The 13,375-nt window shown below is 46.2% G+C and overlaps 1 protein-coding gene across 2 annotated transcripts in view; it reads right to left on the bottom strand.

Moving 5' to 3' along the window:
- Positions 1 to 928: 928 nt before the first annotated feature.
- ptpn5 (protein tyrosine phosphatase non-receptor type 5) overlaps positions 929 to 13,375 on the bottom strand; it is a 52,454-nt gene continuing 40,007 nt past the window's right edge. For both annotated transcript variants that reach the window (XM_031900324.1, XM_031900325.1), the window contains 6 exons: positions 12,983 to 13,065; positions 10,027 to 10,164; positions 9,589 to 9,699; positions 8,368 to 8,528; positions 6,459 to 6,572; positions 929 to 2,002 (listed from right to left, as the gene is read on the bottom strand). In XM_031900324.1, coding sequence (XP_031756184.1) covers positions 1,909 to 2,002; positions 6,459 to 6,572; positions 8,368 to 8,528; positions 9,589 to 9,699; positions 10,027 to 10,164; positions 12,983 to 13,065 — 701 coding nt within the window. In that variant the 3' untranslated portion in view covers positions 929 to 1,908. The remainder of the gene's footprint in view (positions 2,003 to 6,458; positions 6,573 to 8,367; positions 8,529 to 9,588; positions 9,700 to 10,026; positions 10,165 to 12,982; positions 13,066 to 13,375) is intronic.

The raw sequence follows: 13,375 nt of genomic DNA, 5'->3' as shown, positions 1-13,375 counted from the left end.
ATGATCAATATGGAGTTACAGTATATAGTCACCCCCCCAGATAATGATCAATATGGAGTTACAGTATATAGTCACCCCCCCCCCAGATAATGATCAATATGGAGTTACAGTATATAGTCAGCCCCCCCAGATAATGATCAATATGGAGTTACAGTATATAGTCACCCCCCCAGATAATGATCAATATGGAGTTACAGTATATAGTCACCCCCCCAGATAATGATCAATATGGAGTTACAGTATATAGTCAGCCCCCCCCAGATAATGATCAATATGGAGTTACAGTATATAGTCAGCCCCCCCCCCAGATAATGAACAATATGGAGTTACAGTATATAGTCACCCCCCCAGATAATGATCAATATGGAGTTACAGTATATAGTCACCCCCCCCCCAGATAATGATCAATATGGAGTTACAGTATATAGTCAGCCCCCCCCCAGATAATGATCAATATGGAGTTACAGTATATAGTCAGCCCCCCCCCCAGATAATGAACAATATGGAGTTACAGTATATAGTCACCCCCCCCAGATAATGATCAATATGGAGTTACAGTATATAGTCAGCCCCCCCCCCAGATAATGATCAATATGGAGTTACAGTATATAGTCACCCCCCCAGATAATGATCAATATGGAGTTACAGTATATAGTCACCCCCCCAGATAATGATCAATATGGAGTTACAGTATATAGTCAGCCCCCCCCCAGATAATGATCAATATGGAGTTACAGTATATAGTCAGCCCCCCCCCCAGATAATGAACAATATGGAGTTACAGTATATAGTCACCCCCCCAGATAATGATCAATATGGAGTTACAGTATATAGTCAGCCCCCCCCCAGATAATGATCAATATGGAGTTACAGTATATAGTCACCCCCCCCAGATAATGATCAATATGGAGTTACAGTATATAGTCACCCCCCCCAGATAATGATCAATATGGAGTTACAGTATATAGTCAGATACTGCCCCCCGATAATGATCAATATGGAGTTAATATGGAGCCCAGAGGTGCCTCAGGGGCGGTTGCTTTGGCACAAGAGCTGCAGTTCCCCCAATGCCAAGATATGGAGAGCATATTCAGTGGGAGGGCTTATGTGTCAGTTCTATTTAACAAATACTGTAGGTTCTGATGCCCCGCCCCTGAGGAGCCGATAAGCAGTTGCGGCATCAAGAAGTCCTACTATTTCAGCTCCGAATGGAAAGAACAGAAAAAGAGAGATTGGGGACATTAGGAGGGACACAAATATTGGCAAGCGGATATGGCTTGGGGGCTGGATACTATTTAGCTATTTAGTCCCTCCCATGAGGAGCAGATGAGCAAGATAGGGGCGGAGTCATTAAGAAGAACAGATGTTTCAAGGGATCTTGCTTTTTGGGCTGCTTCAGGGACACAATAGAAACAAGGCGGGTCAGGGCCCAGCAGCGAGGGACTCCCCCACATATGGAACAGGGTGGTAGGGAGCCAATAGCAGATGAGCATAGTATTGCCCCTGAATATTGCCCTGGGCTTCCCCTGGCTGTTCCATGAGTGTATGGGATGAACATGGGAGCAGAAGCAATAACAATAGTCTGAGGAGTGGCCCCGAGCACCCAGGGGCCACGGCTCCCACAAGATGAGGTATGAACCAATTACACAGTATCCGGCAGTTAGAAATGTAAAAACTCTTCAGAAAAAAGGCAAAAATAGTCATCGGAAAGGAACGGGGCAATAATCTGGCTGATTGGGGCAGGTAAGTGCACCAATGGGGAGCCCCAGAGGTTGGTGGGAAATGGCCCCATACAAACATGGCGGATCCTATGTACAATCAGATGCTGACGCAATGAGAAGCTCCGGGGGGCAGGAAATGGGCAGGAGTTACCCTGGCAGAAAGCAGCAATGGGAACCCCAGGGGCAATTACTCTTCCACAGCGCGGGAATTCTGCTTCCCAAACAGGCTCAGGACGTGGTGCACAAACTGGTACTGCTCGCAGGTCTGGATCATCCCGCCCCTAGGAACAAAACAGCCAATCAGCTGGGGGAACAGAGCGACACATGATTAAAGGGGAAGTAAACCCTTTCTTATTCCTCTGGGCAGCCCCAGGTCTCTGTGCCTCTCCTACCCCCGAATATGGCATTTTGTAGATCTGGTTATAGGAACATGTGTAAGAGTTGTTACACATTGTTATGGATGAGTTAAGGACCCTATAGAGGAGCTTTAATGATACACAGTGACACCTAGTGGTGAGATTGATGATTGCACCTTTAGCTACTAACATTGCAGTTACTGTATTTATGCAATCATTTATATACATGCACTGATGTGATTGGTCAGGGACTGGCCCATCTGAAATCACACACTCATGATATGATTGGATAATTGCGTAATGGTCTATTGATGGGGATTGGGCACAGTTGCACTGTGTTTGCATTTGAGGTTGGTATATACACCATTGTACTTTCCCGGAGAAGCTCCTGGTGAGGGCAGAAACATCGGCCTATTTTCATACAATGTCTCCCCAATAAACCTGTGGTACAGGGGGTGCCGGGCGGGAAATATTTACTGTGAATAATCACATTTGCCTGTGCACCCCCAAGATATATATATATGTTTGTTGCATTAGAGTGCAGGGACTATGTAGGCTTTTTATTAGTATTAGGGTTAGGCTTTGGGTTAGGGTTAGGGATAGGGTAGTATTAGGCTTTGGATTAGTATTAGAATTAGGCTTTGGGTTAGTATTAGAGTTAGGCTTTGGATTAGTATTAGAGTTAGGCTGTGGGTTAGTATTAGGGTTAGGCTTTGGGTTAGGGTTAGGGATAGGGTAGTATTAGGCTTTGGATTAGTATTAGAGTTAGGCTGTGGGTTAGTATTAGGGTTAGGCTTTGGGTTAGGGTTAGGGATAGGGTAGTATTAGGCTTTGGATTAGTATTAGAATTAGGCTTTGGGTTAGTATTAGAGTTAGGCTGTGGGTTAGTATTAGGTAAGGCTTTGGATTAGTATTAGAAATAGGCGTTGGGTTAGTATTAGGGTAAGGCTTTGAATTAGTATTAGGGTAAGGCTTTGAGTTAGTATTAGGGTTAGGCTTTGGATTAGGGTTAGGGATAGGGTAGTATTAGGCTTTGGATTAGTATTAGAGTTAGGCTGTGGGTTAGTATTAGGGTAAGGCTTTGGGTTAGGGATAGGGTAGTATTAGGCTTTGGCTTAGTATTAGAATTAGGCTTTGGGTTAGTATTAGAGTTAGGCTGTGGGTTAGTATTAGGTAAGGCTTTGGATTAGTATTAGAATTAGGCGTTGGGTTAGTATTAGGTAAGGCTTTGGATTAGTATAAGACTTTGGCTTTGGGTTAGTATTAGGGTGAGGCTTTGGGTTAGTATTAGGGTAAGGCTTTGGGTTAGTATTAGGGTTAGGCTTTGGATTAGGGTTAGGGATAGGGTAGTATTAGGCTTTGGATTAGTATTAGAGTTAGGCTGTGGGTTAGTATTAGGTAAGGCTTTGGATTAGAATTAGAATTAGGCTTTGGGTTAGTATTAAGGTAAGGCTTTGGGTTAGGGTTAGGGTAGTATTAGGTATTTGGGTTAGTATTAGAGTTAGGCTGTGGGTTAGTATTAGGTAAGGCTTTGGATTAGTATAAGACTTTGGCTTTGGGTTAGTATTAGGGTAAGGCTTTGGGTTAGTATAAGGGTAAGGCTTTGGGTTAGTATTAGGGTTAGGCTTTGGATTAGTATAAGACTTGGGCTTTGGGTTAGTATTAGGGTTAGGAAATAATTTGTCTTAGTATAAGGGTTAGGTTTGGGATTAGTATTAGGATTAGTTTTTGGATTAGGGTTAGGTTTTAGATTAGTATTAGGGCTAGTCTTTGGATTAGTATTAGAGTTTGGCTTTGGGTTTGTATTAGGTAAGGCTTTCGATTAGTATTAGAATTAGGGTTTGGTTTAGTATTAGGGTTAGGCTTTGGATTAGGGTTAGGTTTTGGATTAGTATTAGGGCTAGGCTTTGGATTAGTATAAGAGTAAGGCTTTGGGTTTGTATTAGGTAAGGTTTTGGATTAGTATTAGAATTAGGCTTTGGCTTAGTATTAGGGTTAGGCTTTGGATTAGGGTTAGGTTTTGGATTAGTATTAGGGCTAGGTTTTGGATTAGTGTTAGGGTTATGGCAGTATTTGGTTCAGTATTACGGTTAGGCTTTGGACTAGTACTAGAGATAGTGCAGTATTTGTCCTAATATTAAGATTTGGATAAGGGTTAGGTTTTGGATTAAGGTTAGGCATTGAATTAGTATTAAGGTTAGACTTTGGATTAGTATTAGGGATAGGGTACTATTTGGTTTGGTATTATGGTTAGGCTTTGGATTAGAATTAGGGTTAGTCTTTGACTTAGTATTAGAGTTCAGCTTTGGTTTAGTACCAGGGTTGGATTTTGGATTAGCATCAGGGTTAGGCTTTGAATTAGTATTAGGGTTAGGCATTGGATTAGTGTTAGGGTAGTATTTGGTTTGGTAGTAGGTTTATGGCAGTATTTGGTTTAGTATTACGGTTAGGCTTTGGACTAGTACTAGAGATAGGGCAGTATTTGTCCTAATATTAGGCTTTGGATTAGGGGTTTGAATAAGTGTTATCTTTTGGATTAGGGTTAGGTTTTGAATTAGCATTAGGGTTAGGCTCTGGATTAGTGTTAGGGTTAGGCTTTGGATTAGTATTAGAGTTAGGCTTTGGGTTAGTATTAGGGTTAGGGCAGAATTTGTCTTAGTATTAGGTCTAGGCTTTGGATTAGTATTAAAGTTAGGCTTTGGGTTAGTATTAGGGGAGTATTTGGTTTAGTATTAGGGTTAGGCTTTGGATTAGAATTAGGGTTAAGCTTTGGATTAGTATTAGAGTTAGGCTTTGGGTTAGTATTAGGGTTAGGGCAGAATTTGGCTTAGTATAAAGGTTAGGCTTTGGATTCGTATAAGAACTAGGCTTTGGGTTAATATTATAGTTAGGGCAGAATTTGGCTTAGTATTAGGGTTAGGCTTTGGGTTAGTATTAGGGTTAGGCTTTGGGTTAGTATTAGAGTTAGGCTTTGGGTTGGTATTAGAGTTAGGATTTGGGTTAGTATTAGGGTTAGGCTTTGGGTTAGTATTAGAGTTAGGCTTTGGGTTAGTATTAGAGTTAGGCTTTGGGTTAGTATTAGGGTTAGGGCAGAATTTGGCTTAGTATTAAGGTTAGGCTTTGGGTTAGAATTAGGGTTAAGCTTTAGATTAGTATTAGAGTTAAGCTTTGGGTTAGTATTAGAGTTAGGGCAGAATTTGGCTTAGTATTAGGGTAAGGCTTTAGGTTAGTATTAGGGTTAGGGTTCGGCTTTGGGTTAGTATTAGGGTTAGGCTTTGAGTTAGTATTAGGGTTAGGGTTAGGCTTTGGGTTAGTATTAGGGTTAGACTGTGGGTTAGTATTAGGGTTAGGGTTAGGCTTTGGGTTGGTATTAGGGTTAGGCTTTGGGTTAGTATTAGGGTTAGGCTTTGGGTTAGTATTAGGGTTAGACTGTGGGTTAGTATGAGGGTTAGGGTTAGGCTTTGGGTTAGTATTAGGGTTAGACTGTGGGTTAGTATTAGGGTTAGGGTTAGTATTAGGGTTAGACTGTGGGTTAGTGTTAGGGTTAGGCTTTGGGTTAGTATTAGGGTTAGACTGTGGGTAAGTATTAGGGTTAGGCTTTGGGTTAGTATTAGGGTTAGACTGTGGGTTAGTATTAGGGTTAGGCTTTGGGTTAGTATTAGGGTTAGACTGTGGGTTAATATGAGGGTTAGGGTTAGGCTTTGGGTTAGTATTAGGGTTAGACTGTGGGTTAGTATTAGGGTTAGGGTTAGGCTTTGGGTTAGTATTAGGGTTAGACTGTGGGTTAGTATTAGGGTTAGGCTTTGAGTTAGTATTAGGGTTAGACTGTGGGTTAGTATTAGGGTTAGGCTTTGGGTTAGTATTAGGGTTAGACTGTGGGTTAGTATTAGGGTTAGGCTTTGGGTTAGTATTAGGGTTAGACTGTGGGTTAGTATTAGGGTTAGGCTTTGGGTTAGTATTAGGGTTAGACTGTGGGTTAGTATTAGGGTTAGGCTTTGGGTTAGTATTAGGGTTAGACTGTGGGTTAGTATTAGGGTTAGGCTTTGGGTTAGTATTAGGGTTAGACTGTGGGTTAGTATTAGGGTTAGGCTTTGGGTTAGTATTAGGGTTAGACTGTGGGTTAGTATTAGGGTTAGGCTTTGGGTTAGTATTAGGGTTAGACTGTGGGTTAGTATTAGGGTGGGTACAAGAGAGATGTGCCCTTTGATCCTGGGATTGGTCTATTTTGTCAAAAATGTAATTGTTTGTGTATGAGCAGAACTGAGTGAGATCCAGGCGTTGGGCCCAGGGTCCGGTGGGCACTCCCAGGAACATCTTCTGGGTAAGGCCTGTGGGTACAGTTGGCAGACAGCATTGATTGCAGAGCCCGGGCAGAACCTACCTGTCCAACCTCAGCTGGCATGTGGTTCTGAGAATGTCAACTGTCCCCTCATTTTTCAGCTGCTTGCAGAGAATACTGGTGGCGATGAAACATCCGGTTCTACCAATGCCGGCACTGTCGGATCAGGGATAGAGCACATTGTCAGCAACACTGGCACTACCAGCTGTACCTCCATCTGTACCTCCATCTGTACCTCCATCTGTACCACCATCTGTACCTCCATCTGTACCACCATCTGTACCTCCATCTGTACCACCATCTGTACCTCCATCTGTACCACCATCTGTACCTCCATCTGTACCACCATCTGTACCTCCATCTTTACCTCCATCTGTACCACCATCTGTACCTCCATCTGTACCTCCATCTGTACCTCCATCTGTACCTCCATCTGTACCACCATCTGTACCTCCATCTGTACCACCATCTGTACCTCCATCTGTACCACCATCTGTACCTCCATCTGTACCACCATCTGTACCACCATCTGTACCTCCATCTGTACCACCATCTGTACCTCCATCTGTACCACCATCTGTACCACCATCTGTACCTCCATCTGTACCTCCATCTGTACCTCCATCTGTACCTCCATCTGTACCACCATCTGTACCTCCATCTGTACCATCATCTGTACCTCCATCTGTACCATCATCTGTACCTCCATCTGTACCTCCATCTGTACCTCCATCTGTACCTCCATCTGTACCACCATCTGTACCACCATCTGTACCTCCATCTGTACCACCATCTGTACCTCCATCTGTACCACCATCTGTACCACCATCTGTACCTCCATCTGTACCATCATCTGTACCTCCATCTGTACCTCCATCTGTACCATCATCTGTACCTCCATCTGTACCTCCATCTGTACCTCCATCTGTACCTCCATCTGTACCACCATCTGTACCACCAACGGTACCACCATCTGTACCTCCATCTGTACCACCAACTGTACCACCATGCCATAGCAAAGTAATGCCCAACAAGTCCATCCACTCACTCTTCTCTATACAAAATCAAAACCTCCATTCTGCCCACTTACCTACAGAGTACAACTATAGGGCCTCCATGCTACCCACTTACCTACTGAGTACAATTATAGGGCCTCCATGTTACCCACTTACCTACTGAGTACAACTATAGGGCCTCCATGTTACCCACTTACCTACTGAGTACAACTATAGGGCCTCCATGCTACCCACTTACCTACTGAGTACAATTATAGGGCCTCCATGTTACCCACTTACCTACTGAGTACAACTATAGGGCCTCCATTTTACTCACTTACCTACTGAGTACAACTATAGGGCCTCCATGCTACCCACTTACCTACAGTATACAACTATAGAGCCTCCATTCTGCCCACTTACCTACTGAGTACAACTATAGGGCCTCCATGCTACCCACTTACCTACAGTGTACAACTATAGGGCCTCCATTCTGCCCACTTACCTACTGAGTACAACTATAGGGCCTCCATTCTGCCCCCTTACCTACTGAGTACAACTATAGGGCCTCCATTCTGCCCACTTACCTACTGAGTACAACTATAGGGCCTCCATTCTGCCCACTTACCTACAGTGTACAACTATAGGGCCTCCATTCTGCCCACTTACCTACTGAGTACAACTATAGGGCCTCCATTCTGCCCACTTACATACTGAGTACAACTATAGGGCCTCCATTTTGCACACTTACCTACTGAGTACAACTATAGGGCCTCCATTTTGCACACTTACCTACTGAGTACAACTATAGGGCCTCCATTCTGCCCACTTACATACTGAGTACAACTATAGGGCCTCCATTCTGCACACTTACCTACTGAGTACAACTATAGGGCCTCCATTCTGCCCACTTACCTACTGAGTACAACTATAGGGCCTCCATGCTACCCACTTACCTACAGTGTACAACTATGGGGCCTCCCTCCTGTTTGGCACGCTTTATGGTCTCTTCCACATCCTGTACCAGTTTCAGTAGAGGGGGTGCCTGATCTGGGGTCTTCTGGTCGGGCCATGAGGTGTACCAGAAATGCTTGAGATTTCGATCTTCCTCCCCACTCTGTACCAGAAGCAATAAAGGAAAAACTCACTTATCCTGCAGATTTGTATGAAACCTGATGGCCCTGACCCCAGGCCCAGTACTCGGGAGGTGGAGGCTTTACAGGGACCTACATCGCAGTTGTTATAGACCAACTCAGTGTAAGAAAGAGGCTCTCATTGGTCAGTCTGTCCCAATCCAGTTGGCCCAATGGCCAGAGCTCTTGGCTAAGCCCAGGGCACTAATGGGCAATATGGAAAGAAAGAGTTGGTTGAGGTCCTTAGTAATAAGTCAAACCAACTGGACTTGCTGTGTTTTTCTTGAGGACGTTTCGCTTGTCATGTGACTGTCTTTCTCCATTCAGAATGACAAAGATCTTCCTGGAATAAATAATTAGATCTCAGCCCAACCCCCCCCCCCCCCCCCCCGTCTCTATCCAAACATGGTTTTTCCCTTTTCACATATTTGGCTTCTTTAACTCCTCTTTTGAACCAGTCCTCCTCCTCCCTGTCCAGAATGTGGACTTGAAATCGGTGGTACTTAGGAATAGGTCCAATAAGGAACACACTTGATCTGGGTTTAGTTCTGTTGCCAAGGTTATTGTCTTGTAGCAACCATTTGGGAATGCACGTAGAAAGGGATGTAACATTGTAGGACACCATGGTTTCTTCTGCGCCCGGTACCAACCCTTGGATTTTGTTTGTATGATCCGGAGAGTTCTGGATGTGATATCTCCAACTAAAGGGACTAGGGTGCTGACTGGGTATTTGGCCAAGGTGTAGGTCACAGAGAGACAATCACTTTGAGAGGGGCCCTTCCTTGTGTATCTTGGGGAACTTCTTCAAGGAAAAAACCCAGCGAGTCCATTGGATTTGACTTATTACTACTGGTAACCATGACCTGGATGAATGAGAACCTTCACTGACCAGTTGGTGGAGGGGCTGGGAGTTTGCCAGGAGTAGAGATAGTGTTGGGGGCAGTTAGGTGCTTATATGAGGCACAAGGTGCCCCATGATGCCACCGGTGGGAGTTAGTTCAATGCTGCAGGGTTCAGTCAAATAATTGCCCTGGAAAACGTTACCTTTAAGGTCATCAATCTTAGTTCATAGTCATTTTCCCGGATGGTCTGATTGACAGAGACCTGTATCCCCTCGTAGGCGGCTTCCTTCTCCGGCCAATACTCGGTGCATTTCTACAGAAGGACACACAGTAACATGAGTGGCTCCGGGGGTGAGACTCCGGAGGGCCCTGGGGCCACATGTCTGAGCTGGGCCATGTTAGAAGCCTTTTCACCTTCCTGCTCAGTTTTGTGCCCAATTTGCCCCCCCCCCAATCTCAACTCTCACCATGGCCAATCAAATTCCATTCCACCTATGACATCACCACCACATCCCTGTGACATCACACCTCTCCCAACCCCTAGTGGCTGGTTTAAAGACCCTGCAAAGGGCCAATACTATAGAGAGCCACGTGCCTGACCCCAGGGCAGAGCCTGTCGCCCAATAGCCTCAGATCTCACCTCGTTGACTTCCTCGATGTTGGTGATCATGACAATTATGGGGGAACGCTGCTGCCAGACCATCTTCCAGAAGTCCCCGACTGTATTGACTGTGGGTCCCTGAGTTGCAATGTAGACTTTCTCCTCTTCCCCATAACCCTGTGCAAAGAGACCAAGTTTAGAAAGACCTTTCATTGGTCCCTCTCTAGGGTTGTGGGTATATGAGGGGCAAATATAATATACTGTAAATATATATATATCTCTTCCAGCTGATTGGATCAAGGCTCTGTCGTGGGAAACGATCATTGTCAATAAAATGATGGGAAGCTCAGGTCTATAGATGACTGGCTGCAGTACCACTTTCCTCCAGTAGAAGCCGCCAGTCTATGTTTCCCATAGTGGTGCCAGAGAACAGCGCCCCCATATGATCTGAGCAGCAGGGAAGGGACTGAGAACTGAAATGGAAGAACGTTTGTAAAAACCTTCACCCCAAAGTGTCAGGAACCTCGTTTCCATCAGCTGAAATAGCAGCGAAGCCTCTCAGTGGGGCTAAAGCTTGGGGTAACCATGGTAACAAAGCATCCCAAGGAGAAGGCTGGGGGGGGGGTCGTTATCAGAGAGATCATTGAGGGGAACAGAAAGAAGAAGCTGAATTGTCATTTCATTCATGATTCACAAAGAGAGCGATAGGATGAGAGAGTGAGAGAGAGAGGGGATGAGAGAGTGAGAGAGAGAGAGAGAGAGAGGGGATGAGAGAGAGAGAGAGAGAGAGAGAGAGGGGATGAGAGAGTGAGAGAGAGAGAGAGAGAGAGAGAGGGGATGAGAGAGAGAGAGAGAGAGAGAGGGGATGAGAGAGAGAGAGAGGGGATGAGAGAGTGAGAGAGAGAGAGAGAGAGAGAGAGGGGATGAGAGAGAGAGAGAGAGAGAGAGGGGATGAGAGAGAGAGAGAGAGAGAGAGAGAGAGAGAGAGAGAGGGGATGAGAGAGAGAGAGAGAGAGGGGATGAGAGAGTGAGAGAGAGGGGGGATGAGAGAGAGAGAGAGAGAGAGAGGGGATGAGAGAGTGAGAGAGAGGGGGGATGAGAGAGAGAGAGAGAGAGAGAGAGAGAGATTTGACTTGATTTGATTTGATTTGATTTGAGAGAGAGAGAGACAGGGTGAGAGAGAGAGAGATAGGATGAGAGAGTGAGAGACAGGATGAGAAAGAGAGAGACAGGAGTTGATTTGATTTGATTTGACAGGATGAGAGAAAGAGAGAGAGAGAGAGACTTCCTGCTAAACTGCCCCAAATACTCAGCCCTGAGAGACACCCACTGCCAGAGACCCAAATACTCAGCCCTGAGAGACACCCACTGCCAGAGACCCAAATACTCAGCCCTGAGAGACACCCACTGCCAGAGACCCAAATACTCAGCCCTGAGAGACACCCACTGCCAGAGACCCAAATACTCAGCCCTGAGAGACACCCACTGCCAGAGACCCAAATACTCAGCCCTGAGAGACACCCACTGCCAGAGACCCAAATACTCAGCCCTGAGAGACACCCACTGCCAGAGACCCAAATACTCAGCCCTGAGAGACACCCACTGCTAGAGACCCAAATACTCAGCCCTGAGAGACACCCACTGCCAGAGACCCAAATACTCAGCACTGAGAGACACCCACTGCCAGAGACCCAAATACTCAGCACTGAGAGACACCCACTGCCAGAGACCCAAATACTCAGCACTGAGAGACACCCACTGCCAGAGACCCAAATACTCAGCCCTGAGAGACACCCACTGCCAGAGACCCAAATACTCAGCACTGAGAGACACCCACTGCCAGAGACCCAAATACTCAGCCCTGAGAGACACCCACTGCCAGAGACCCAAATACTCAGCCCTGAGAGACACCCACTGCTAGAGACCCAAATACTCAGCCCTGAGAGACACCCACTGCCAGAGACCCAAATACTCAGCCCTGAGAGACACCCACTGCCAGAGACTGTCCCATCACATCCCAGACTTCCCATCTATAGAAGAACAGAGAAAACTCCGCATCCTACTGGGAGAAGAGGCACCAACAGCAACAATGGCAGCACAATACATAACTGACTGTCATAGACTGAGAGAGACAGGGCTTTCCCCTGTCCCCATATACTGACCCCCTAACCCCACCCCATTCCCATATACTGACCCCCTAACCCCACCCCTTAACCCCCCCCCCATTCCCATATACTGACCCCCCTAACCCCACCCCTTAAACCCCCCCATTCCCATATACTGACCCCATATCCCCACCCCTTAACCCCCCCATTCCCATACACTGACCCCCTAACCCCACCCCTTAAACCCCCCATTCCCATATACTGACCCCCTAACCCCACCCCTTAAACCCCCCCATTCCCATATACTGACCCCCCCTAACCCCACCCCTTAAACCCCCCCCATTCCCATATACTGACCCCCTAACCCCACCCCTTAACCCCCCCATTCCCATACACTGACCCCCTAACCCCACCCCTTAAACCCCCCCATTCCCATATACTGACCCCCTAACCCCACCCCTTAAACCCCCCCATTCCCATATACTGACCCCCCCTAACCCCACCCCTTAAACCCCCCCATTCCCATATACTGACCCCCTAACCCCACCCATTACACCCTATACCTGCTTTGGCAATGCTAAATGTATTTGGTCCTGCCAATAAAGCTCATTTGATTTGATTTGATTTGATTGATTTGACAGGATGAGAGAGAGACAGGATGAGAGAGAGACAGGATGAGAGAGAGAGAGAGACAGGATAAGAGAGAGAGAGAGATAGGATAGGTGTAGAGTATTTTGAGTAATAAAGGGGTGGAACTAAGAAATTAAAGGCAAATAAACCCTATGGACAGACCCAATAAATAGACATCGGTATTGTGTGCAAGTACATAGGAGCGTGATTGCAAGCTCTTGGGGCTGCAGCCCTTAGGGAGGCAGCAGGATGTCTCTCACCCGTATGTAGTTGGCGTTAATGTAGGAGCTGAGAGGGTCCTCCTCCTGGTCAGGAGACGTGAGGCAGACTCTGCTGTGGGGGTCTGTAAAACAAAAGTCTTCCCCTCAGTGCAGCACAGATTGGGGTCCCCCGCACATTTACTATCAATTCCCTGCATTCTGTCTGCCTTCCAGCAGGGGGTGCTGTGGGAAAGGCATTTCTACCCTCGCATGCTATTCAATAAGAGGCAGCGGTGGCTGTGGGGCAATTAGCAGACAATTTCTATTGTTGTAGTGGGGGGGGGGGGGCATCTGTCAATCCCTGATCTGTCGTTTCTTGGCTCCACCTGTTGAATCCCTAATCTGTCTCTCTCTCCAAGCCCCGCCCCCCCGACTGTCAGACTGGGGCCACAC

The sequence above is a fragment of the Xenopus tropicalis genome, chromosome 4 (assembly GCF_000004195.4).
Source record: "Xenopus tropicalis strain Nigerian chromosome 4, UCB_Xtro_10.0, whole genome shotgun sequence".
NCBI classification, from domain to species: Eukaryota; Metazoa; Chordata; class Amphibia; order Anura; family Pipidae; genus Xenopus; species Xenopus tropicalis.
Note: the sequence above shows the minus strand (reverse complement) of the source record. Positions and strands in the feature narration are given on the sequence as shown.